This window comes from Anolis carolinensis, chromosome 6 (assembly GCF_035594765.1).
Source record: "Anolis carolinensis isolate JA03-04 chromosome 6, rAnoCar3.1.pri, whole genome shotgun sequence".
Lineage (NCBI taxonomy): Eukaryota > Metazoa > Chordata > Lepidosauria > Squamata > Dactyloidae > Anolis > Anolis carolinensis.
Window position 1 is genome coordinate 76,218,372 of NC_085846.1, and position 25,449 is coordinate 76,243,820.

At 38.1% G+C, this 25,449-nt stretch overlaps 1 protein-coding gene across 2 annotated transcripts in view; it reads right to left on the reverse strand.

Moving 5' to 3' along the window:
- Positions 1 to 899: 899 nt before the first annotated feature.
- nr1d2 (nuclear receptor subfamily 1 group D member 2) overlaps positions 900 to 25,449 on the reverse strand; it is a 30,366-nt gene continuing 5,816 nt past the window's right edge. Inside the window, exons 1-8 of one of the 2 annotated variants that reach the window (XM_016996727.2) lie at positions 16,595 to 16,733; positions 15,986 to 16,083; positions 13,454 to 13,542; positions 11,528 to 11,672; positions 10,223 to 10,878; positions 8,007 to 8,192; positions 7,422 to 7,632; positions 900 to 4,441 (exon numbers count right to left, since the gene is read on the reverse strand). In XM_016996727.2, coding sequence (XP_016852216.1) covers positions 4,245 to 4,441; positions 7,422 to 7,632; positions 8,007 to 8,192; positions 10,223 to 10,878; positions 11,528 to 11,672; positions 13,454 to 13,531 — 1,473 coding nt within the window. In that variant the 5' untranslated portion in view covers positions 13,532 to 13,542; positions 15,986 to 16,083; positions 16,595 to 16,733 and the 3' untranslated portion in view covers positions 900 to 4,244. Of the gene's footprint in view, positions 4,442 to 7,421; positions 7,633 to 8,006; positions 8,193 to 10,222; positions 10,879 to 11,527; positions 11,673 to 13,453; positions 13,543 to 15,985; positions 16,084 to 16,594; positions 16,856 to 25,449 lie in introns of those variants that run through there. The other variant, XM_008118961.3, reaches the window with a different exon arrangement.

Sequence of the window (25,449 nt, forward strand, 5' to 3'; positions counted from 1 at the left end):
GGCATTTGGTGCCCAATATTGGATTTTCTTGTGATATATGTTGTAGGGATGCAATCTTCTTAATGCCTGGCTCAACAGCAGTACTTGTGAAAATGATCTTGGAGTCCTCGTGGACAAGTTAAACAAGCCAACAATGTGATGCGGCAGCAAAAAAAGCCAATGGGATTTTGACCTGCATAAATGGGAGTATAGGGTCTAGATCCAGGGAAGTCATGCTACCCTTCTATTCTGCCTTGGTCAGACCACACCTGGAATCACACTGTGTCCAATTCTGGGCATCGCAATTTAAGGGAGACGTTGACGAGGTGGAATGTGTCCAAAGGGGGCAACTAAAATGATCAAGGGTCTGGAGAACAAGCCCTATGAGGAGCGGCTTCAAGAACTGGGCATGTTTAGCCTGCAGAAGAGAAGGCTGAGAGGAGACATGATGGCCATGTACAAATATGTGAGGGGAAGTCATAGGGAGGAGGGAGCAAGCTTGTTTTCTGCTGCCTGGGGTCTAGGATGTGGAACAATGGTTTCAAACTACAGGAAAGGAGATTCCACCTGAACATGAGGAACTTCCTCACTGTGAGAGCTGTTCAGCAGTGGAACTCTCTGCCCCGGACTGTGGTGGAGGCTCCATCTTTGGAGGCTTTTAAGCAGAGGCTGGATGGCCATCTGTCAGAGGTGCTTTGAATGTGATATTCCTGCTTCTGGTCAGGGGGTTGGACTGGATGGTCTATGAGGTCTCTTCCAACTCTATGATTATATTCTTCTTCTAGGGACGCAATGCAGTCCCCGAGCTCCACAGTTGTCTAGTTGTTCTAAGGTGGCCTGACATTTAACAGGAATGTACTTCATGTAAAAACTTTTCCAGAATTAGTTTTGCAGAAGAAAAAAGACCACACAACAGTATATTCTTTTCCAACATAATGCCCAAATTTAATCATTTAAAACATGTAAAACCAGAGGTAAAAAAATCATTTAGTTTCATACAGTACATTTTTGTAATCTCTCTCTCAGCAATCAACGATACTCAAAAGTCTGGTATGAAGTATTTGTCAGTATTTTTAACAGGCATATAACCAGCAACACAGTAAAGTATAGCTCATGATAAATGGCTTCTCAAGGTATAAATCACTGTAAATTCTGGAAGTTGGGACCACAGAAAAGTATCTTCTTCCAATGCTGCTCAGTAGCATGTAAAGCCTGGGAGGAGCCCATGCTTCATTTCTTCTCCAATAGTTTCTCATTTTCTAAAAGTTAACCCTAGCACGAGAAAGAAGTTTTGTGGCTCTTTCCAGTACCGTTACTGTCACAGCATCTCTAATGCTGCCAATGTAACGACGGTGTTGGGCGTAAAAGATTTATACAAAGGGGATGTCCTAAAAATTAAGTCGAGCTTGGATTTTGGATTTGTTATAAATGTAAAAATGGAACGTTTCTGCAACATGCAGGAACATGTTATTTAACATGAAATTGAATGAATATACTACATAATGTAATTCTATCTACATATATACGGAACTATTTCTTTTTTTAAAAATAAGCAATATTTTACTCAGTACTGGTTATATTTCTCTACTGGCTTTCTAATAAATCATAAGACATCTATTTAGGATAGAGGCTTCTATATGCCTAGAATCAAAATTAACTTTTTTAAGTTTTAAAAAGAATCAAAATTTTACCTATCTGTTTGTAATAAAAAATATTGATTCTCAGTTATTCTGTATTCTACCAAGTGCACATTTTTGAAAGTGAAAAAATCACTACCAAGTGGTTGTTAATCTAAATGGAAATGGTAGTGATATATATTAGTCACGGTTTTATTTGCAGCGAACACATGCAGTTCTTCGTTGACTGCTGAATGTTGACATAGAACCTCTTAAAAGCAATGCATATAAAATGTTTAGTTTTTCTGCTCTAATAGGAACTAAATCTACCTTCTTTAGTTACCCTATATACTCATGTATCAGTCTAGAATTTTTAGTCCAAAAAGTAACCCAAAGGATGGGTCAGTGTCAGTACTTACTTTAATTCTTATCAAAAAGAAAACATCCCCTTTTCTGAGAAGAGTGACAAAAAAAGCTTAGTAAGTCTCAGAAGGACTGAAAAAAACCTTCCAATTTCCCTCTACTCTTTCTGCTACGGCACCACTCCTGGCATTTTTGAATGCCTAGGTGGGAAAATGGTGATGGGTGGCAGGATGAACTTCAAATTATCCATGGGCCATATCAAAATCAATATTTTTGACCCCCAAACCAACCCCCTACTTATACATGAGCATATACTACAAGAAGGGGACATGTTTCTAAATGAGTAGTCTAGTCGAATACCAGGCTTAAGCCAACATCTGTCAAACTCACGACACTTTCATTATTCACATATACTTAATGGAAGTGTAGGAAATTCAAGATTTACCTTTAGTGCGGGAGAAAAAGAAGTAACAAACACATAAAATACCAAGATTGTAAGCAAAATTTTCATTCTTTTGTTTCAATGGAAGGAAAATTCACAGAGGGCTGCATCCAGACAGCCATACTTGAAACATAGAAATCAATATAGTCATGATCAACATAAATCCTGTTGATTTCAGTTGGTCCACCCAAATATGACTATATCTGGATCCATCTCTGAACATTTCTGTTTCATACATTGTGAGTAGTAAAGGTAAAGGTTTTCCCCTGACATTAAGTCTAGCCGTGTCTGACTCTGAGGGTTGGTGCTCATCTCCATTTTAGGCCGAAGAGCCGGCATTGTCCATAGACGCCGCCAAGATCATATGGCCAGCATGACTGCATGGAGTGCCGTTACCGTCCCCCCAGAGCTATAGCTATTGATCTACTCACAATTGCATGTTTTCAAACTGCTAGGTTGGCAGAAGCTGGGGCTAATAGTGGGAGCTCACTCTGCTCTCTGGATTCGGACCGCCAACCTTTTGATCAGCAAGTTCAGCAGCTCAGCGGTTTAACCCGCTGCTCCACTGGGGGCTATAATGTTCTGGCACACAAAGTGCCACTGTGCATTTATTCCAAATTCTTTGAACTATATTAATTTTGGGGGGAATGTAAAAGTGGCACAAAATATAGAAAAACAGGCATAATAACAATCTAACAGACTTTTGTTGTGTGTCACAAAATAAACTGAATAATGATTTGCCACTCTTAAGAATTTACATGTGAACTTCCACTTCCTGGCTCTAAATAAATATTAAGAGGCATGAACTGCATATCACAGCTTTGCTTCCCAGTTTTGTGTAGAATTAAAATAGCATATAGGTGCAGTGTAAATTATTCTTGGAACACACACAAATATGCAATAAAGATATTGTTACAGTCTCTTCGACATTCTCCAAAAGAATCACACTTATTCTTTCAAGCTAAATAAATGTCCAGCAGCATTTAAGTGCGATTTTTTAAAAACCATTCCAATCTAGTTTCTTTCTTTCTTTTAAATATTTGATTTGACAGGCTTCCCATTTAACTTCTGATATTCTAGTAGTTCATAATCTAACAAAATCAGCATATCAGCTTCAACCTAGAATTCTCTGAACAATCTGAACTCTCAAGACATTTTGTTTCAAATAGTACACCACCAATCATTTAATTTGGTTTACTTCCCCACAATTGAAAATATTGTGAAGAAGTGATAGCACATCATTCATTTAGAACTATTTATATACATTCACACAAATATGTACATACACAAAGTATTTTATAGAACTGTCATGCATTCAATATCTCTGTTCAAAAAATCTCTGTATACTTCTGTTAGGATAAGCAAACTGGTACACACCAAGACATCTCATGAAGTTTCAGAGATTCCTATCCAACCAAGATTTGATGTTCAAAAAGGGGGTATAGACCAATTAAATCTCTATAAGTCACTGAAGTGTCATTATCCTCACATTCTGTTTTCTACATTTGGATGTATGCATTTTTGTTTTATACCAGAAAAACTTGGGTTATTTTTGTTGTAGGGGCACAGATTATAACAGTCAATATCCATATGACTATAGAGATATCTTCAGCTTTAGTGCAAATGGGGGTTGCTTAGAATATTCATGACGAAATCTTGTCAATGATGATTAAAAAAACCGGTGAACCTGAAGTGCTATTGCATGTCAACAGAACATCTACCCATGATACTGTCAGCAAGTTCTTCTTCTCCACAAGACTTACATACAGACATAAATAAACATTTGAGCACAAAATACACACACAGTTTATTCAAAGTCCATTCTATAAATAAGAGGTAAAAACCTAAGGGTGAACTTTAAAGGCTAGAAGTTCCTCAGAGTGCATGTTATTCAAGGAACGCAAGTCAGGCAGTTTTAAAAGCAACTTTGTAAATGTAGAGGCTTCGTTTGGATGATTTTTTGTGATTAAGGTCCTGAGTGCACGGATAAGAGTCTCCTGCAGCGCCTCCACGGAGTTGACATTTTCTATTCCTGATCGTTCTAGAAAAAAGGAGTGGAAGTAAGATTGTTATTTTGTTTGCATCTTAATACTTTGAAGATATCAAAAAACGTGGTTGTTCATCAATTTAAATGTGATGTAGCAGCTGAGAGCTGAAACGGGAAACATAGCAAAAGAAAAACAGAAGATGAGGCATGGTCTAGTTCTTACATGCTTATGTTCTTAGCTAAGCATTGTTTAGCAAAACACTCTGTGACCCTAATGTAAGATAAGTCATAGAATCATGGAATCATAGAGATGGAAGAGACCTTGTGGGACATCCAGTCCAACCCTCTGCCAAGAAGCAGGAAAATAATGATCCTGGATAAGCAAGTTAAAATTTTCACAGGAGAAGGAAACATTTGAACTGTGATCCAATGTTCTGGTGTGGGCATCCTCATTTTTCTCTGTCAACAAATATATATATATATATATATATATACAGAGTGATTTTGTAGGCAGTCAGATAAAAATCAGAAATATTTTTTCTTTGGTATGCTGTAAACCAGTCCAGGAGTCCTGTGCCTTTCTGACAGGAGGAATTTTGTAGTATACAAACAGGAAAAGATCTATCTGTTCACAGTATATGGTGTGTAATGCAGTACAGAGACTAGTACTAAATTAACTAAAGCAAATTATTAGAAGTCATGCTATTTGATATACTATCTATCTATCTATCCATCTATCTAGTAAAAGGTAAAAGTTTCCCCTGACGTTAAGTCCAGTCATGTCTGACTCTGAGGGTTGGTGCTCATCTCCATTTCTAAGCCGAAGAGCCAGCGTTGTCCATAGACACCTCCAAGGTCATGTGGCCGGCATGACTGCATGGAGCGCTGTTACCTTCCCGCTGGAGTAGTACCTATTGATCTACTCACATTTGCATGATTTCGAACTGCTAGGTTGGCAGAAGCTGGAGCTAATAGCGGACGCTCAGTCAGCTCCCGGGATTTGAACCTGCGACCTTTCGGTCTGCAAGTTCAGCAGCTCAGCGCTTTAACACACTTCGCCACCGGGGCTCCTTCCTCCCCCCCCCCACTCTCTCTAAATATATATATCACCAAATATGTATGAGAACATGAACAACTTGTAATATTTTAAATAAACATTCACAGGACCTATTTTTATGTTATATACTCCTGTTCTACAAAGCTCAATGCAGCTGACCATAGAAATAATTAGATATAATATTAAATATGAAATGTGATTGCAAATCCATAGCAAATCTCAATGTACTGTATATACTCGAGTATAAGCCTAGTTTTTCAGCCCTTTTTTAGGACTGATAAAAAACCTCTTCGGCTTATACTCGGGTGAGGGTCCTGGTGGGCTTATATTCAGGCCAGCTTATACTCAAGTATATATGGTATATTTATTATTTTTCTCTATTATTATTGGTATTGTTACATTTATTATTTTACTCTATTAATTATTATTATTACATTTATTATTTTACTCTATTATTATTGTTACTTTTACATTTATTTTACTCTATTTTTATTATTATTAATACATTTATTATTTTACTCTATTTATTATTACATTTATTATTTTACTGCATTTATTATTATTATTATTATTACATTTATTATTTCACTCTATTATTATTAAAAGGATACATAAGCACGTTTACATTGAAGAAGATGAAAATAATAATTTAATCAAAGTTGAACAGTCATATCTTAAATTAAAGTTTGATGTAAAGATGCAAAAACATTTAAGCTACTGAGGCCTCAATTAATGTAATTTTATTGGTATCTTGGCTTATACTGGAGTCAATATTTTTCCAGTTTTTTTGTGGTAAAATTAGTTGCCTCGGCTTATATTCGGGTCGGCTTATACTCGACTATGTATAAGCCAGCGTCCCCCTGGGGGAGAAGAGCGGTATATAAATTAAATAAATAAATAAATATAAATAAATAAATACTTAATATCAATTTGTACACAAATTTGTGGCAAATATCAATTTATGCATAATTGACAACTCACAAAGGTTATAGAACCTTTTTAAAAAGATGACAACCCTAATCCTGTTTCTTAATGTCATCTGAGTTCCAACATTTTGTAAGCATTGCTGAAAAAGGTATTTAGAAACCAACATGCAGAAGAATTACACAGAACGAAGGATATCAGGTCAAGGTGTAGTATTTAGTCATTGGTTTTATTGTTCTTTTGATTTTGCTTAATGTAGTGTAGATTATCTTTTATTGTATTGTTTAATGTGTTATGATTTGTTGTTCTATTTATATTCTGTGATATTGTATTGTTCTGGGCATGGCCCCATGTAAGCCGCCCCGAGTCCCCTTTGGGGAGATGGTGGCAGGGAATAAATAAAGATGATGATGATGATGATGATGATGATGATTATTATTATTGTGTAGCTGTTTGAGCACTGACCTACGACTCTGGAGACCAGGATCTGAATCTCCATTCAGTCATCGAAGATCCACTGATATCAGACAAGATATATCTCCCTGAATAAATTTATTTATTTATTTATTTATTTACAGCATTTATATTCCGCCCTTCTCACCTCGAAAGGGACTCAGGGCGGATCACATTACACATATAGGCAAACATTCAATGCCTTTTTAACATAGAACAAAGACAAGACAAACATAGGCTCCGAGCGGGCCTCGAACTCATGACCTTCTGGTCAGAGTGATTCATTGCAGCTGGTTACAGCTGGCTTGCTCTCCAGCCTGCACCACAGCCCAAGCCTGTAAATCTTACCAAGCCAAGATAATTATTTGATAGGATCATCTTAGGGTTGTCATAACTTGGAAAGACATGAGGGCATACAACAACAGGTAAAATGTAATGTTACTTGCCAAAGGTTATGAATAAACCTCCTTCCTAAACCCATTATAAAGATTTCATTTATTGTTGTAATCAAGAAAAAGGGTAGATTTTAATTCCGATAGTTCTTTTGGGAACTCAAGGAAATTTTGCTTTTTGGTATAGGCATAACTTTTATTTTCTTACCGGCAGACACAAGGACCACTGCTGTAAACAAGCTCATTTCTTCATCGCTAAGGTTCAGGGCATTTAGCTTCTCACTAAACTCAAACATGGAGTTGAGCAGATCACCAGCCCCCATTGAACGCAGATCATCCAAACTGTATTTCTTTCCGCTAAGAAAGGTGACAGTACGATCCTTTGCATCAAATAAAGATGCAAACCTCACCATTAAAACCTGGTCAAAAGAAAAGCACAAATGTATTAATAATAGTAATATTAAAAAATAGACAACAGAGTAGAAGATAATTGATTAGTATGAGGATTGTCAAGGAAGTAGTCTGTAAACATCTATGACATTCTGAATCAAAATGCACTATATAAGTTAATTTCTGCAAAGATAACTTTTGCAATATCTTTCACACAAATAGTAGGCAATGGCTAGAATCACCAATATGGTTCAGTTTATTCTATCGCATGGAAATAACACAGACATTAGAGGGGAGAAAACTGCCTAAACAATATAAGTAGATGTTGTATCTGGCATCCTGTTAGATTTGATTGTACAGGGCATTCTGTAACACACATATACCATGTATACAAGATATTCACCTCAAAGGTTCCAGCCTTTAGAAGATTTACTTGGTCATGCTGGGAAAGGTTTCGGAAACCTGGAACACGCTTGGCAAACTCCACCACTTCCTTTACTGCAGGTGTAAAGCTCATAGAAAATTCCTCCCAAACTTCATGACCAGACTTATTTGGATCCACAAAAGGAGTCTTGTTCATCGGACAAACCTAAATAATTTACAGATACATAATCTTTAACATAGGATTCAAAGAAATTGGCCAAATTATCAGTTTCCAAATCCTCATAAAGGCAATTGGTCTAGTACTCTGAAACATAGTCTCCAATTAAAGACTATTCTTCAATATACTAGACTCTAATTAAAATTAGGTAAACTTCCTTGTTGAGAGTATAATTTTAAAAACCTTCTTATGAACCAAAGCTAATAATTGTTAATTCCTTAAAGCTGTTATACTAACAACTTACAACCTCATACTCTTTTACATACTGGTATTATGCGTGTGTATGTATGTATGTATGTATATATACAGTAGAGTCTCACTTATCCAGCACTCGCTTATCCAACGTTCTGGATTATCCAACGCATTTTTGTAGTCAATGTTTTCATTACATCATGATATTTTGGTGCTAAATTCGTAAATATAGTATTTACTACATAGCATTACTGCGCATTGAACTGCTTTTTCTGTCAAATTTGTTGTATAACATGATGTTTTGGTGCTTAATTTGTAAAATCATAACCTAATTTGATGTTTAATAGGCTTTTTCTTAATCTCTCCTTACTATCCAAGATATTTGCTTATCCAACATTCTGCCAGCCCGTTTATGTTGGATAAGTGAGACTCTACTGTATATATGTATATATATATGATTTGAAAATAATATTATGGACCCGATTGCCATGGTTATGATTTACGGGCTCTCATTTCCTTAGCAGTTCACACTTCATTAGATACCAGTACATTTCTATTAGCTACCTGACAAAATTTCATGGAGATCTCTTTAAAAGTGGAGAAGAGACTTGTAGCACGCCAAGTCAGCTTCACACATGATGACTTGTTAACTGTGATAATCTTCCAAGCAGAAGACACAGGTGCAGAGAACCATGATCACTTCTGAAGACCGTACAAGCAGTAACTTAGTTCTGAAATGATGTCTTCACTGCAGCACAATAGGGTACACATCTGAAACAACCACATATATATTTCTGAGGATAGGTTGTTCCAACTGAACTAAGATTCAGAAAATATATAGCCCTCCATATGTTGGTCAGGCTTGGGAAACTGCAGACCAACATCTGCAACACCTCATGTTCCCCATCACTTTATTAAATTATAGTTCAGAATTATGGGATTGATTTTATGCCAGTGTTTGGATTGTGCATTCACTCTTCTTTCAGCAGAGTCAGAGTTTTTGCTCTATTTTGCATTAACAGTAGTTTGCAATGGCTTCCAAACCAGGATATGCTTAATCTTACCTATAGTAAATTGAAATAAGCAGTCTTCAAATCATGGTTTATCAAGCTGCTTTGTTTCAACCAACCATTGACAGATCAGATGACAACTAAACTGATACACCTAAAGCAAAAGCTTCCAATTATCTCCTTGGGGTTTTATTGCTGGGGCAGAGGCATTATGGACCATTTAAACCTATTTATTATCTATGGTTTAGTCCAGTGGTTCTCAACCTGGGGTCCCCACTTTTTTGGCTTTCACCTCCCAGAAACAGCTGGTAAACTGGCTGGGATTTCTGGGAGTTGTAGGCCAAAAACATCTGGGGACCCCAGGTTGAGAACCACTGGTTTAGTATTATATGTGATTGTGACGATTGTCCAGTTTAAGAATAATTATGGCATTTGACTGCATAGACATGTAAGGAACTGATTACTAGTTATTATTTTGGCGAGGGCTGTTCTTCAGTTATGTATTTTTAATAATGCAAAGTCCTAGACATACTTTTTATTTAGCACATAACCCCACTTGCTTCTCTAGAAACTGTGGCCCAGGTCTTATACCTCTGCAAATTGCTTCCTTTTCAATGCTGATTAATTTCTCATTAAACAAAGCTCTCACATTGCAAAACACTCCCTCCCTCCGCATTAATTTTATTTTATTATTATTTCATTTAATCAAAACAATGACCCTAAGAAGAAATGATTTCTGGCTCAAGTCACTGTCTTTAATCTATCCTTTAGAAAACTTAGCTAGTTGCGTGCAACAGAGATTAACTATCACGGTACCAGATGCATCCTGCCTCCAGTGTTGTAAGAGTAGGCATTCATAGATTCATTTGGAGGAAAGCCGTTTTCGGGCATCCTGTTGCAACCTTTCAGGGGAAAGCCATGAGTGAAGTTCATAGAACTGCTGCTCGTGAAGCAAAGGTTACGCCCATTAGGATAATGCACATTGTTTCGCCCTTTGTATTGTCCATTGAAATGTTGCTCACTATCGCCATATTGGGTGCTGCTTATGTCACCATGATCAGGCTCACCACTAGAATTATATTGCTCTGTGTACTTGAGGTTTCTTTCCCCGTTCTGGGGCTGCACAACACAGGGAGGATTTTCCGATTGTTCCTGGTTGTACATAAAGGTATCTTTATGGGCTCTGGTCACCATACCGATCACTTCTTCCTTCGCAATGTCAGAGGGGGGAGCAGAAAGAGGTGGAAGAAGGACCGGAGGTGGAGAAGTGCGGTTGATAGTCTCCTTTTCTCGCTGCATTTTGGAGTTCAGCTCTTCCTGAGGCAACAGTATCACTGGTTCTTCGCTATCTTTTAATGTTTCATTAGGTAAGTGATCACTGAATTGAGTGTTCATCATGGTTTTCATGGCACTTTGCATTTCTATCAGCATCCTCTGTTTCTCACGTTTAGGAATCCGGCCAAATCGAACAGCTACCAAGAAGAAGAAGAAAAGAAGCATTAGTTACAGGTAACTGTTAGTCCAAGTTCAAGAGGAAATGCCACTCCAAATAAATAATTTTCTTACTCCCTCTCGCAAACCAGGTAGATCAAGGGAAGTGTTTCAGATAGAAAGGTAAAGGTTTCCCCTTGACATTAAGTCTAATCGTGTCCGACTCTGGAGGTTGGTGCTCATCTCTATTTCTAAGCCGAAGAGCCAGCGTTGTCCATAGACATCTCCGAGGTCATGTGACTGGCATGACTGCATGGAGCGCCGTTACCTTCCCGCCGGAGCGGTACCTATTAATCTACTCACATTTGCAAGTTTTCGAACTGCTAGGTTAGCAGAAGCTGGGGCTAACAGCAGAAGCTCACCCTGCTCTCCAGATTTGAACTGCTGACCTTTCGGTCAGCAAGATATTATGTATATATTAGTGCCGCATGGCACAGAAAAGGATGCCAAAAGAAAAACGATTACTAGCGCGCCACATCAAGTCCATGAAGCAAGATTTAAAGTTGTTTTAAAATCACAGCCTTGTTCACAGCTCTATCCTAGCATTTAGAAGGACTTCCTTTTGAATGAGGCATAAAAAGCACCAAAAAACCAGCTTTTAGTAGGTCACAGCACAATACAGAAACATACCGTCTCTTGACATCCCAACTGACAAACATTTTTTGAATCGGCACTGCTGACACCTGTTTCTGTTCATTCTCATTATGGAGCAGTTGTTATTCTTCAGGCACTTTTTGTACTGGATATTTTGTTGAATGCTTCTTCTAAAAAACCCCTGATAAGAATAAGCAAATATGTTTCAGTTCTTTTCTCTTTTTTTGCAGGCAATTTTCATGTATATCCCATTAACAAAAACTTGCATTTCAACACTGCAACTCTTCACTTATTGAAAATATATTACTTTTACTTTTATTCCAGTTGCTAAAAGCAACATTTTCCTTCTCGTTCACTTTATAATCATAACATACAAAAACAAAAGGATGTGAAGTAGTTCAGGCTACGATATAGTGAATGGCCCATTATTATCCAGTGAGTTTCATAGCTCCATGGAGGTTTGAATGAGGATCGGATATCCCAGTTCACTGCTGATCTATGGATCACACTAGACAGTTGGACTGAAACTTGGGAGGTCCTGTTTCAGGCACATACTGAGCTATGAAACCAAGTGAATGACCTTAGGCAAGTTATATTCTCACTTCCTCACTGGGTTGTTGGGGAAATACAGTGGGAAGAAGAGTCGTGTGCACCATCTTCTTTGCAAGAAATGTAGGATATAAATATACATAGGAAATAAACCTGGGGTTGATCAAAGTGAGAGGAATATTGCTACTAAAATTTCACTTTAACCCAGATAGTCAAATGCATCTGAAAATATTCAGATTATTAAACTACCCTTATTAAACTACCCAAGAGGCGAGTATCCAGAATAATGGGATTCACTTGGGAAAGCTGGTGCAGGCTACTGTGGAGATGTGGCAGGGAGGAATCTTTTTATCCCACCACTGCCACCAATTTGTGGTGATGTGGGAAGGGAAGGATCTTTTGATTAATTATTTTATTATATATATAACTATATCCGCTGCCACCAACGGTGGAGATCTCAGGCAGAAGGGAAATTCTTTTTCTTTTCTTGTTCTTATTCACTTTAGATAGTAGCGTTACTTAGTTTAGAATATGAGTGACAGAGGCTTGGATGTTGAAAGAAAATTAATAAGTTTATTTCAGGCACAGAGCTTAGTGGTTACAATTTGTTTCTCAGAGTTAAACTTTCTTAATATGTTGCAAATATAACTTATGGTGAATCCTCTCTCAAAATACTTTCTCCTTTCTTGACTAGTCTAAACCTTTTTCTTCTTCTTACAACCAAAACTATTAACTGATCACTTTGGATCTAACTGGGATTGCTTCCCCTTACCACTCAGACTCTCTGAATAAACCCAAACAAGTCACTTAACTTGCTTGATTTGACACAAATAGAGGTCTGAGCTTCCCTGGTTTCCCTAACTTGGAACCAGTGTCTTCCCTGTGACTAAAAATCACAGACTAAACTGTTTTTAAAACATTCCCTTTCTTTCCTCCAAACGGTGGTTGGCTCCGCCCTCGTTACTATGGCAACCTGCCTCAGAATGCTGAGCTGGTTACCATCCCCTATGCACTGGTAACTAATACTTACCCTTTTAAACATAGTTAAACATGACTTTTAAAACAAAATTAAACATGACATCTATAAATCAAAATAAAAACACACTTCTTTACAGCTACATTTCCAATATACCATGGCATGTGGAAATACTAGACAAAAACTGCAAAGATTTTGACTCTGTATTATTTTCCCAATCATGTTTCCCAAATGCTGGCCATTTGTGGAAGGGAAGTACAAGAAACATTATTAAAACTATACTTTTCATCTCTACATGAATTACTGCACATCTTCGAAATTGTACCTGGCAATTGCTCCATGGAGACATGTCTATATTTATAATAATTATATATAATATAATTAATTATTGTATAATAATGTGGACAATATTATTATTTAAATAGTATATATTTTACCTTGCAGCCTTCACAGGCATGGACCCCATAGTGAAATCCTGAAGCAACATCTCCACAGACTTTACACAGTAGCACCATGCCATTAAATTCTACAAATATAAACAGTAGCATGAAAACCCAGTACAAATACTATGGAAGAAAACATACACATATATCAGATTTACATTATTTTTTACAAAATGAAAGGTTCAATGAACTGGACTAATTCTAGACAAAAATAAAAAAATAAAATTCAGAACGCCCTTCTTTTGCTTTTTGTTCTTTGAAATGAATGCAAAAATATGAATTTATATATAGAATTCAGCAGTCGGTTTAAATTGGCATAATTTTAAGTAAAATAATACCTTGTTGCCTAGATTTTACCTCCCAACCAGGTGCCCTCCAGGTGTGTAGGACTACAATTTCCATCATTTGTAACCAGCAGTGTTATGTCAGTTTTGGAGTGATGACATTTGTCAAATGCATCGGAAGCGTGACTAACTGAGGAGGTCTGATGGTATATGTTGCCCTCCTTTGTGGCCACAACAGCCAGGATGCTTGGGACTCATTGTCCAAGATCTGCTACAGAAAATTTCATTTCACATTTTGTTGGCTCAGATTTACAGAAGCAAACCCAAATGAAAACACTAGGCCTACTTAGAGTTGAATGAACAGAACTTTCACATGAACGGAAATGCTGCCTTACCAATGGATCACCTATAGTTAGAACTAACAACTGGATTGAGGACATTGTTAGTCATCAATACGACTTACTGGAAAAGATAAAATTGCTTGGAACAGAACAATAGAAGAGACATCTGTTCTGTGTCACAAATCATTGCAACATTAGCACAGCAGTGACATTATGGTGGGCCCTCTGGATCCATGACATATGAATCCCTGATATCCAGCAACTGAGGATCCTCATGGACCATATTAGTAAATGGTGACAATGTAAATGTGAACACACTGAAGTGTACACCCTCGTGCAGCCAGCATCTAATAATATGGGGCGTTATCATATTTTTTCAAATCCGCAGAAGGTCTCAGAACTGAAACAGACACACACTGAGACTACTGTATGTTGTAATGCCTGCATAAACCATGAAGAAATTGATGAAATCATGCAGACACTATTTGTCAACATCTCCCAGTAGTTATAAACTGCACAGGCAATGGTTGAGGATGCTGGAAGTAGTAGTCCAACAAAACCTGGAGGGCTGTATGATTCCATCCCCTGCAATACACACACTGGTGTAAATATATAGGATTCGACTCTTGATTGATGATTTATAGTATTGTTTATATGATGCTTTTAACTTAATTGATCTGAGGTCATTTGAAAACTATATTCTTTGGCAATATTTTTTTTACTATCCAGTGCACCCACATATACATTACCAAATGCCTTTTAGAAACTCAGTGAAAATTATATTTGGTGTTTGGTTTTACCCATAAGTCATGTTGAAAGGACAAGTATGGTAAAAAAAAGATTAAAGAACCAATAGTTAGGAAGATTATAAGAAAATGGAAATAAAAAAAACATTAATTTCTAGTCTCTTGTGTTTAACTTGCTGGTCTGGAAAAAAATTGATGAAATTTACAAAAATGGCTAATAAGCTACTAAATTACCATTGAAATAAATTGGAAAGAACAGATATGGGTTGTTAGATGTAGTAGGTAAGACAGGAACTATTTACTAACAAACATTAAAATATTCATGCTTACATTTGATGCTTCTCATGATCTATTACTTCTGACACCAGTGTAATAAATATATTTTAAATTATATATCAGAACTACAGAGCAAAGATATTAATTTCTTGTCTCAAGGTTAGTTACTTTAATCCAATATTGTGAGCATGTTAGTATTTATGTACTGCAAAGCTGCAGGCAGTTGCTGAATGAGAGCACATGGACCGCATACATGAGATTGTCTTGGATCTAATCCATGGTATTGCTAGGATAAAATACCAGGTGATGGAGAACTCTCCTTGGTGCCGTTTTCAACAAGATTATACAGTAATGAACACAGAATCTGAACTCGTGTGGGACAACTCTGTATGTTAAAAATCACATAAGCAGGAAGATTTGGGTGTCACTGAAGTGAATTTTACATTGTGCAAAATTAATTTTAATTGACTTTACTCTGAAGGAATCTTAAGATTTACAACATATATTTGATTTATAAAACAATGTGTGTCGGGATGGGGTTAGTTTTGGAGTGACACTATTTCTTTCCTTATTTGATACCAGCTTTGATTCCCTGTTGGGGGATTCTGAATTCTCAAATCTGTGAGCGATGAGTTGCATTTTATAATTATTGGGGATTTTTTGATTTCCCGCTGCAAACAGTCTACAGTACGATCAAACTCCAGATATTTTCAGTTTGATTTTTGCTACAATTTCCAATGAGAATAAATTGAGTTTTTTAATAAGCAATCTTTATATAACTCATGGGAGGAGAGAGTGTTCTTGATAGGGATATTAAGGCTTAAGTGAGTGGGTGGGTTGGGGATTCCTTTTATGGTCAGGTCTTGACTTCAAACTTACTTGTGGGCCCCAGGACAACATGGCCTGTTGGCACCACTTTGCACTGTGAGGCAGGAGCTCCAGTTTGCCAGAGGTTGAATACCAGAGCTACAGTCTATCTAGAAGGAAGGAAGTTAGAGGTTAAGTGCTGAAGATTAAGTGCTACAGGCTCAAGGCAGTGGATGCTGTCAGGCCTCAAATATCATACTTATTTAGTGCAAACACATAAAGGGAAGGTTTGGGTGTCACGTTTACCAATACATATTTTGGAAACTAAGAATTCACCACACAGGTGTCTTCCACTCACCCCTTCTATGGTTGACTATAACAACTGTGTGCCACTATGTCTGAATTAGAAGATGCAAACTAGGCTTGCTTCCAAGGTATAATAAGAAACAATGATTCTGAGATTTTTTCCAAAACCTGATTTAGGGTCAGAACCAGGTTAGACTCAATTCAGACAGAATATTCAACCATGGAAAGGGAGATTGATTTTACATATGGGAGACAAGGGGAAGAAGGTGGTTTAAAACACACCCCAAATCTCCAAACCATAGATTGGAGACTGGGAAGCATGAAGTATGGACCCACCCTAAGTGAAGAAGCAGCTATGGCTACAAGAATACGTACTTGTAAGTCCACTGTGACCCTTGATTTGTCCTTTTGGACTTGAATGGTTTGCTTTAATTCGATCATCTAGTTGGTCACTCTTTGTGGCTTCTTTGAAGACTTCTCTGCTCTTGATGTTGCAGCTGCTCTCCGAAGGAGAACTGTTTGGAGATGTTGGGACAGGCGAAGAGGAGGATTGGAAGCTGCTCTCTGAGCCCTCGCTGTGACATGAGGCAGGGCTAGATGCTGAGCTTGAAGAACTGATGTAAGTGATCACACCACCTGCAGAAAGAAGGCAGGAATGGGTACGTCAAACTCAAACCTCCGAATTTGGAAAACAGTTAGCAAGTGTCTCTTCCTCAGATCCTCATGCATAATGTCTTCTTAGTTTTCAGTATTAGGTAACCATAAATATTGCCTTTCTTGCTTTTCAAATTCCATAATTACTCCCGCAAATAAGAAACAGTTCATTACATTCATTCATTCAAAGTGTTTATAACTGGAAAGAACAAAATGTATGTTTTTGTTTGGTATGTCTATTGGACAGCAGATACTATAAAAATTATGAGCACTAATTAAAAAGAAATAAAAAAGTGTAATACATAAGTAATAAATTACTCATAGCAGTGCTGCATGATTAATATTTTACAGTAGAGTCTCATTTATCCAACATTCTGGATTATCCAATGCATTTTTGTAGTCAATGTTTTCAATACATCGGGATATTTTGGTGCTAAATTCGTAAATACAGTAATTACTACATAGCATTACTGCGTATTGAACTACCTTTTCTGTCAAATTTGTTGTATAACATGATGTTTTGGTGTTTAATTTGTAAAATCATAACCTAATTTGATGTTTAATAGGCTTTTCCTTAATCCCTCCTTATTAGCCAACATATTCGCTTATCCAACGTTCTGCTGGCCCGTTTATGTTGGATAAGTGAGATTCTACTGTACTTATTTTACCTATGCCCTATTCTTGCAAATACCCTAGAATGGATTACAACAACAACAACAATAATAATTTTATTTTTATATCCCACATCCATCTCCCCGAAGGGACTCAGGGCGGATTAAAACATAACTCAATAAAATCAACGACATTACAACAAGACAATAACATAGAAACAACATCATCAACAGCCAATAGTCTGAGCAGTAATGGGTACTGAAGAGAATTGTGCAATAGAATTTCAGAACAGGGCTGGTGGAAATCCTTAGCTGTGCTACACAGTATGGTTTCCATGATTCTCTCTGGAAACCAAATCATGGTTAAACCTGTCTGTAATATAGGCATACCATAAAGGTTATTTTTTCATGAAAACCTAAATAACTTAGGCTACAATTCTCATAGCTTTCTATAGAGTGGTCCTATGGTCAACAATGGGTCAATTTCAGATAAAGCAGTTGGTAATGGAAGCCTTTAGTGTCCATACCCTATATGTTTTCAGCAGGGTGCAGCTTCCTACACAACTTAAGTGCTTTTGAAATTTTACCTGGTTATTCTAACAAAAACTGAGTGAAAGCATTAGAGGTCAGAGAGCTGCATATTTGTTCTTTCATGAAAAGAAACTGAGCAAGATCCCTTTTTCTGCATACAAGTCCAATCACAAACAAATGATCACTCAAGCAAACACAACCCTTAGAATAAACAAACTGTTCCAAAATAAAGTTGCATATTTTATGGTTACAGTATACTTTATTTTACAACCCCGTCCCCCAACAAAAAACATTGGCTACTTATATCCACCTGACAATTGGCAAAAATGAGGTCACACACCCTTGCACAATTGCAAAACTTGCAAATGACCTTTCTCTGGTTTTCAAAAATATAGCTCAAATTTCAGGTCAAGAAACCTGTTTAAAGTACACTTTGTGTGAAAAGAAGGTTTCAGTGACTGGAGCTTTCATCCCATTAAAGTGGTGAGTTGGCTCCAGATTTTAGTCTAAAGCAGTGGTTCCCAAAACCTTTTCTTGACCGGGGACCACTTTCCAACATTAGTACCAAAAGAGTTACTAATGAGTTTTTGGTCAACTTCAGATTTGTTTTGGTTATTTGGGATGTTGATTCAGAAAATTGCATTGGATAGACCACATTGCCTCTAGTTTCTGATACAGAACATATGCCATCCAGTAGTTGCCATCTGTTCGCCTATAGAAAACCATATTTAATAATCTAGAGCTTATGTGGTCTATCCAATGCAATTTTCTGAATCAGCACCCCAAATAACCCGAGGAACAGGCCTAAAATGAAGACACCAAGGCTTCCCACTTCCATGGAACGGCTCCGCTCGGGGGAGGGAGGAGGAGAAGCAACAGTCAGGAGGCTTGCTGTCGCACCTAAGTAAAAAGTTATAAAGGATTACACGCTTATAGCATGAAGCTATAGAATACACTACTCAGAAACAAGCCCTGTTAGAGCAATGACACTTAATCTGGAGTATGCTCAAACTTTAATCCTAAATTTCCTTTTGACACTGTAAGTGATTTTATGAAGATTTAATGTCATCTCCATAGGAAAGTCAGTTCAAAATTATTTCTTAAGAAAGGTTTTATTGAAGCAATGTATAAATCCTAACCTTTTCACTCAAGGGTTTATTCGAGATTGCTTTCCTACTATGAAAAATCTTTAGTTTATACGTAATCCCATTAGCTCCAGTGAGAAAAATGGAATCAAACCATAATAAAAAATGACACCGCAATGATGGGCTTTCAGAATAACACAGCAGAGACAATGAGAATAGTGGGAAATGGAAATGTTCCAGTAATGCACTTGCTTCTCTACATTTACACCAATCTAAATTCAATGGCTATTATAATAGAATATAAGTAACATATTTATTTATACAAAAAGATCTGGAAAATAGTACTTGTTCTGCATAACTTTTTCTCTTTTGCTTTCTTCCTTTAGAAAACTGGAAAGATGACTATATATAAATCCACTTATGCACCTTCTTGGCTACCTCACAATTCTGCACAAAATGCTGAGCTCTCTCCAACAACTTCATCCATTCTGTGTCCGAACAATGGATTACAAGCACAATGAATACATCTAACGATACACATAATACAAGTGAAAATCTGTATGTGTGTATGTGGCACGAGTGTCTGTTCACACAGCCAGCATCCAGCCTCCACAAACAGGCTATGGTTCCCAGCTCTGAGGAGCCACCAAGTCACTCCCTCCAAGGACATTGCAGGTTACAGCTAGCACATCCCAGTGTTCCTTTCTCTCTTTATTTGCATGACTCCACCCACTGCCTCTCCCTTAACCCTTCCCTACCCTTTCCTGTGACACACAGCAAACAGAGGAATTGATCAGCAACTGAACATACTGGAGAGGTTTGGGGAGAATTCACCATGATTTATAGGAGTTGTAGGGACTGGAATGTATAGTTCATCTGCAATCTAAGAGCACTTTAAACCCCACCAACGATGGACCTGGAACTAACTTGGCAAAGACCCAACATGGCCAAATTTGCATGCTGACAGGGTTTGGGGGTGATTGAGCTTGACACCCAGGAGTTATAGTTCACCTGTATTCAGGGAACACAGCAAGTTATGGATCTGGACCAAACTTGGCACACTGACCGAACATGATCAACTGTAAATACTGGCAGGCTTTGTGGGTGATTGACCTTGGCATCAGAGAGTTATAGTTCACCCGTATTCAGAGTACACTGAACCCAGCAGGTGACGGATCTGGACCAAATTTGCCACACAGACCCAACACGGCCAACTTTGTATACTGGTGGGGTTTGGGGGGGGGGTGACTGAATTTGGCATCCGACAGTTACAGTTCACTCGTATTCAGAAAACACTGAACCCAGCCAATGTCAGATCTGGACCAAACTTGGCAAACAGACCCAACATGGCTAATTGTGAATAATGGCACGGTTTTGGGTCCTGGACATTTGGGAGTAGTAGGTACTGGGATTTATAGTTCACCTGCAATTGAACCCCACCAATGATGGATGAGGACCAAACTTGGCACACAGAGCCCCCATAACCAACAGAACATATTGGACAAGTTTGGGGGAAAGGGAGTTATAGTTCACCTGCATCCAGAGATACAGTGACCCCCACCAACAATGGACCAAACTTTGCACAGAGAAGCCTCATGACCAATTGAACATACTGCAGGGGTTTGTGGGAATTGGACTTGAATCTGGGAGTTGTAGTTCACTCGCATCCAAAGAGAACTGAACCCAGACAATGATGGATCTGGACCAAACTTGGTACACAGAACCAAAATGGCCAACTTTGAATACTGGAAGGTTTGGGGAGGATTGACCCACAATTCTGGGAATTGTAGTTCACTCCAAACTGAGAATACCTAACATTCAAAGACAAATAGTGCCTTTCTCAAATGACCTGGGCACTGCCAGGTCCCCAAGCTAGTCTATAATAAAAGTGAAAATATGTTTGTATGTGTGCATGTATGTTGGTGGGTGATTTCCATAAGAGCTCCCATTTCAGAGAGCAATGTGACTCCTGCCAACAACAGATCTGGACCATACTTGGCACACAGACCCCCCCCCCCCCAATGATCGACAGAAAATAATGGAGGGGTTTGGGGGGACTGATCTGGGATGATGGGAATTCTAGTTCACCCACATCCTTATGCATTTTCTAACAGGAGCATTCATACAATGACTATTTCTTCTAAATAGCATTGCAAAGGCTAGTTTAAAAATAAATTTAAGGTAGTAAAAAAAATAACAAAAACTCAACACATAAAAGACAGAGGAAGTCTAAACATGAAACACAACCAACTGTAGCAATCCATTCTCGGTTGTATTTGTAGAAAGTAGAAGATATTTATCTTCTGCAAGATGGAAAAAATTACACACGAAACTCAGATGGCATAATTGGATAACCATCTAAAATTACAATGGAATATAGATCCAAGTGTGGAACTCTTTCAGTGCACTGCATTGCTTTCAATGGGATGTGCATATAGCCACATTCTAGAAGTATTAATCACACACACAATTACATGTGACAAGAGCTAGATGAGGGCACGTGAGTACATAATGCAACGGGCTGATATACATTAACACTCATTAAAATAGTTTTAGGCACATGCTCTGGCAGGAAGTCATTATGTAATCTAGTAGTACTACAGACTTGGTGACAATTTAACACACAAAACACACAAACATTTGCAAGTGTTTACAGTAGCCATACAAAGAGGTAGAAACACCTCCAAAGAAAAACGGGTTGAATAATAGAAAGCATAATAGAAATGGACAATTTTAAAAGAGGAGACAAAGAAGCTGTAGAGTTGTTGGAGGATCTCTACTGAGGCTAGCTCTATTTGATCTATTTTTGTTTCTCATACAAAATTAATGATCTCAACACTAAATTATTCAGGATGGGGAAAACAAACTGTCTTAAGAAGAGGTCTAAAATGTTCTGTGACCAAACTACATGAATGGATAACAAAGCAGCAAATGAGATTGTTATGATATTCAATAAGATCTGACTAGTTATGACCATTCTTGGGGTCAGCTTAGTTTCAGCAGCAACAAGGATGGCAAACTCTAGGTTAGAAATCAAGAAAACAAGAGTTTTACATTTGTTTACATAGTGCTGCATCTCTCTTGTTGATTCCTTTGTGTCTGCTTTTGGACTGTCAGGTCAGAACCTGGAAAACCTGTTCTTTACACACACAAAACCCTGCACACATACAATAATCATTACCATATACATATCTTAATTCTGGAATATGTGAACAATTTTGGCTGCCTCTTCTCAAAAGAAAAGGAGAGTCCAAATGACCAAAAGGATTCAGGCCTTTTGAATTGAGGAGGGGGAGATGTCCAAAACTGAACATTATTGAAGTATGAAAGGGACTTGGTGACCTCCAAATGTGCTATAATACAAATGACACCACTCCCAGTTAGCAGCATAGTCATGTTTGCTGGGAATTATGGATGCAGTTGTCCAGCATATCCGAAGAGTACAAAGACTGTTTTTTGTTTATTGAATTTATATCCCACCTATCTGCCATAATGGAATTCAAGGCAACTGAGAAAGAGAAAGTAGTCAGCCTTCCACAATTTTCATGGGGAGACAGGATCCCCATGAAAAGGAAAAATTATCTATGAATGTCTAGGTCAGGGGTCCTCAAACTTTTTAAGCAGAGGGCCAGTCCACAATCCTTCAGAGTGTTGAGGGGCTGAATAATTATCATTTCAAAAAAATACAAATTTTTATGCACACAGCACGTGTCTTATTTGCAGTGCAAAACAACAACAACAATGAAAGAACAGTACAATATTTAAAAATAAAAACATTAACCAACATAAACCTATCAGGATTTAAATGGGAAGTATGGCCTGCTTCTGTCCAATTAGATAGTCAAGTTAATTACGATTGTTGTTGTTATGTGCCTTCAAGTCATTTCAGACTTTGGGCAAGACCAAGTCTAAAACTGAGAGCGGGGGCCACGTAAATGACCTTGGTGGGCAGATCTGGGACTTAGTTTGGGGACCCCTGGTCTAGGTCCTCCAGCACAAGCCTATTGTGAACTGCTACTTGAAGCTAACCAGACAACCACATTGGATGACCTAGAGCAATGGTTCTCAACTTGGGTTCCACAGATGTTTTTGGCCTACAACTCCCAGAAATCCCAGCCAGTTTACCAGCTGTTAGGATTTCTGGGAGTTGAAGGACAAAAACGTCTGGGGACCCCATGTTGAAAACCACTGACCTAGAGATTCCATGGCAGTGTATCTCTGACTCCTGGAATGATGGGGAAACAAAAAGAAACAGCTATTAGTTTGAAATCCTAAGAGTCAGTTTTCCTGAAAGTTGCAGCTGACCACTACCAGAAACAGAATGCCATAAAAGAAACTAGACAGTTGCCATCGAACCCAGTAAAGTTCTTATACATAGAATCATGGAGTTGGAAGAGACCACAAGGGCCATCCAGTCCAACTCCCTGCCATGCAGGAAAACTTTGTGTGCACACAAACTTCTTTTCCACCATGTCTGTGTCACACTATTCATAGAATCATAGAGTTGGAAGAGACCTCATGGGCCATCTAGTCCAACCCCCAGCCAAGAAGCAGAAAATCACATTCAAAGCACCCCCGACAGATGGGCATCCAGCCTCTGCTTAAAAGTCTCCAAAGAAGGAGCCTCCACCACACTCCAGGGCAAAGAGTTCCACTGCTGAGCAGCTCTCACAGAGAGGAAGTTCTTCCTGATGTTCAGGGGGAATCTCCTTTCCTGTAGTTTGATGCCACGGTTCTGCGCTCTAGTCTCCAGGACAGCAGAATACAAGCTTGCTCCCTCCTCCCTATGACTTCCCCTCATACATGTCTATCATGTCTCCTCTCAGCCTTCTCTTCTGTAAGCTAAACATACCCAGCTCTTTAAGCACTCCTCATAGGGCTTGTTCTCCAGACCCGTGATCATTTTAGTTGCCTTCCTCTGGACACATTCCAGCTTGTCAACATCTCCCCTCAACTGCGGTGCCCAGAACTGGACAAATAGGAGTTTAATGTCCCTGGATCTAGACACTATACTCCTATTTATGCAGACCAAAATCCCATTGGCTTTTTAAATCTCATACTCTTCCACCTGAGGAAGACTTAATATTTTGGAGAACTTGATGTCCACTTAATTTTGTAATTATTTTTCCACCTGAGGAAGACTTAATATAGTCGAAACCAGTCTGGAAATCCTCTACATGGAAATGCTCCAGAAGGAAGCGGAAGCTCCACACAATAGTATTATTACAGGATCATCCTTTCATAGACATTTGGGTTTATAAACTTCTACTTACAAGAAAGTAAGGAATCTAATGCTCTTAAGGAGAAGTCTGCTCTAAAGCATTCACACTGATAACTCTACCTTACAAGAAAAGATATCCAGCACAGTGAATATTACAAACTTTCAGAGCTAAGTAACTACTGCTATTACGGAGACGTCTGCTCCAAAGTTTTTGTGCTTGATGCCTTCATTCCAAGCAAGAAAGAATATTCTATACAGCATGTTATAAACTCTTGACATCCTTTGAAGATCTTTACTCAGCTCTCCAGAAGAAAAGGATTGCTATAAGATTTTTTGGTAGAACTCTCTTGGCTATAATCTATCACTGTGCATATAACAGTCTTATGTTCTTTGTATACATGTTCATTGTTGTTGCACATACATTGCAAAAATATTTACTTCTGCGATTGTTTTACTACTGCTTGTAGTGGATTTGTGTCTTTGTGATTTTGGGAATCCATTTTCTTTTTAGTTATTCGCAACAGAACCAGGCCCAAGAAAAACTGGAAACATTATTAGGAAATAACCTAATTGCTGTTACTTGCTGTTCACTGTCAAAAGGTGCATCTACATGGCAGAATTAATGCTGTTTGAGATCACTTTAACTGCCATGACTCTATACTATGAAATCATTGTAGTTTGGTGAGGCAGTAACACTATTTATCATGGAAGGCTAAAGACCTTATCAAACTACCTTGTCAAACTACAAACCCCATGACTCTACTGCATTGAGCCAGGGTAGTTCAAGTGCTATCAGTATAGTTTTGATAGCACTTGAACTACCCTGGCTCAATGCAGTAAAGGCACCCAATTAGAAGCGATTTCAGATCTTTCCTTGCAGCTGCATTTCATATCATGTTACATAATCAACTTCTGATGTGTTCATTTAATATTCAGTTCAATTCATTTTACATTACGGCTCTGGGGAGGGTAAATTCGGGAGTTTCCATTCTGCCACCCCCTCCCTTCCTCTTCGTTTGCAAGATTGGGAGAGAAAGAACCATCTCCTCCGCAAGACTTTCAGGAAATATAAAATCAATCTAATTTTCAGTCCCAGGCGAACTGCCCCACGTGTTATGTAACTCTCCT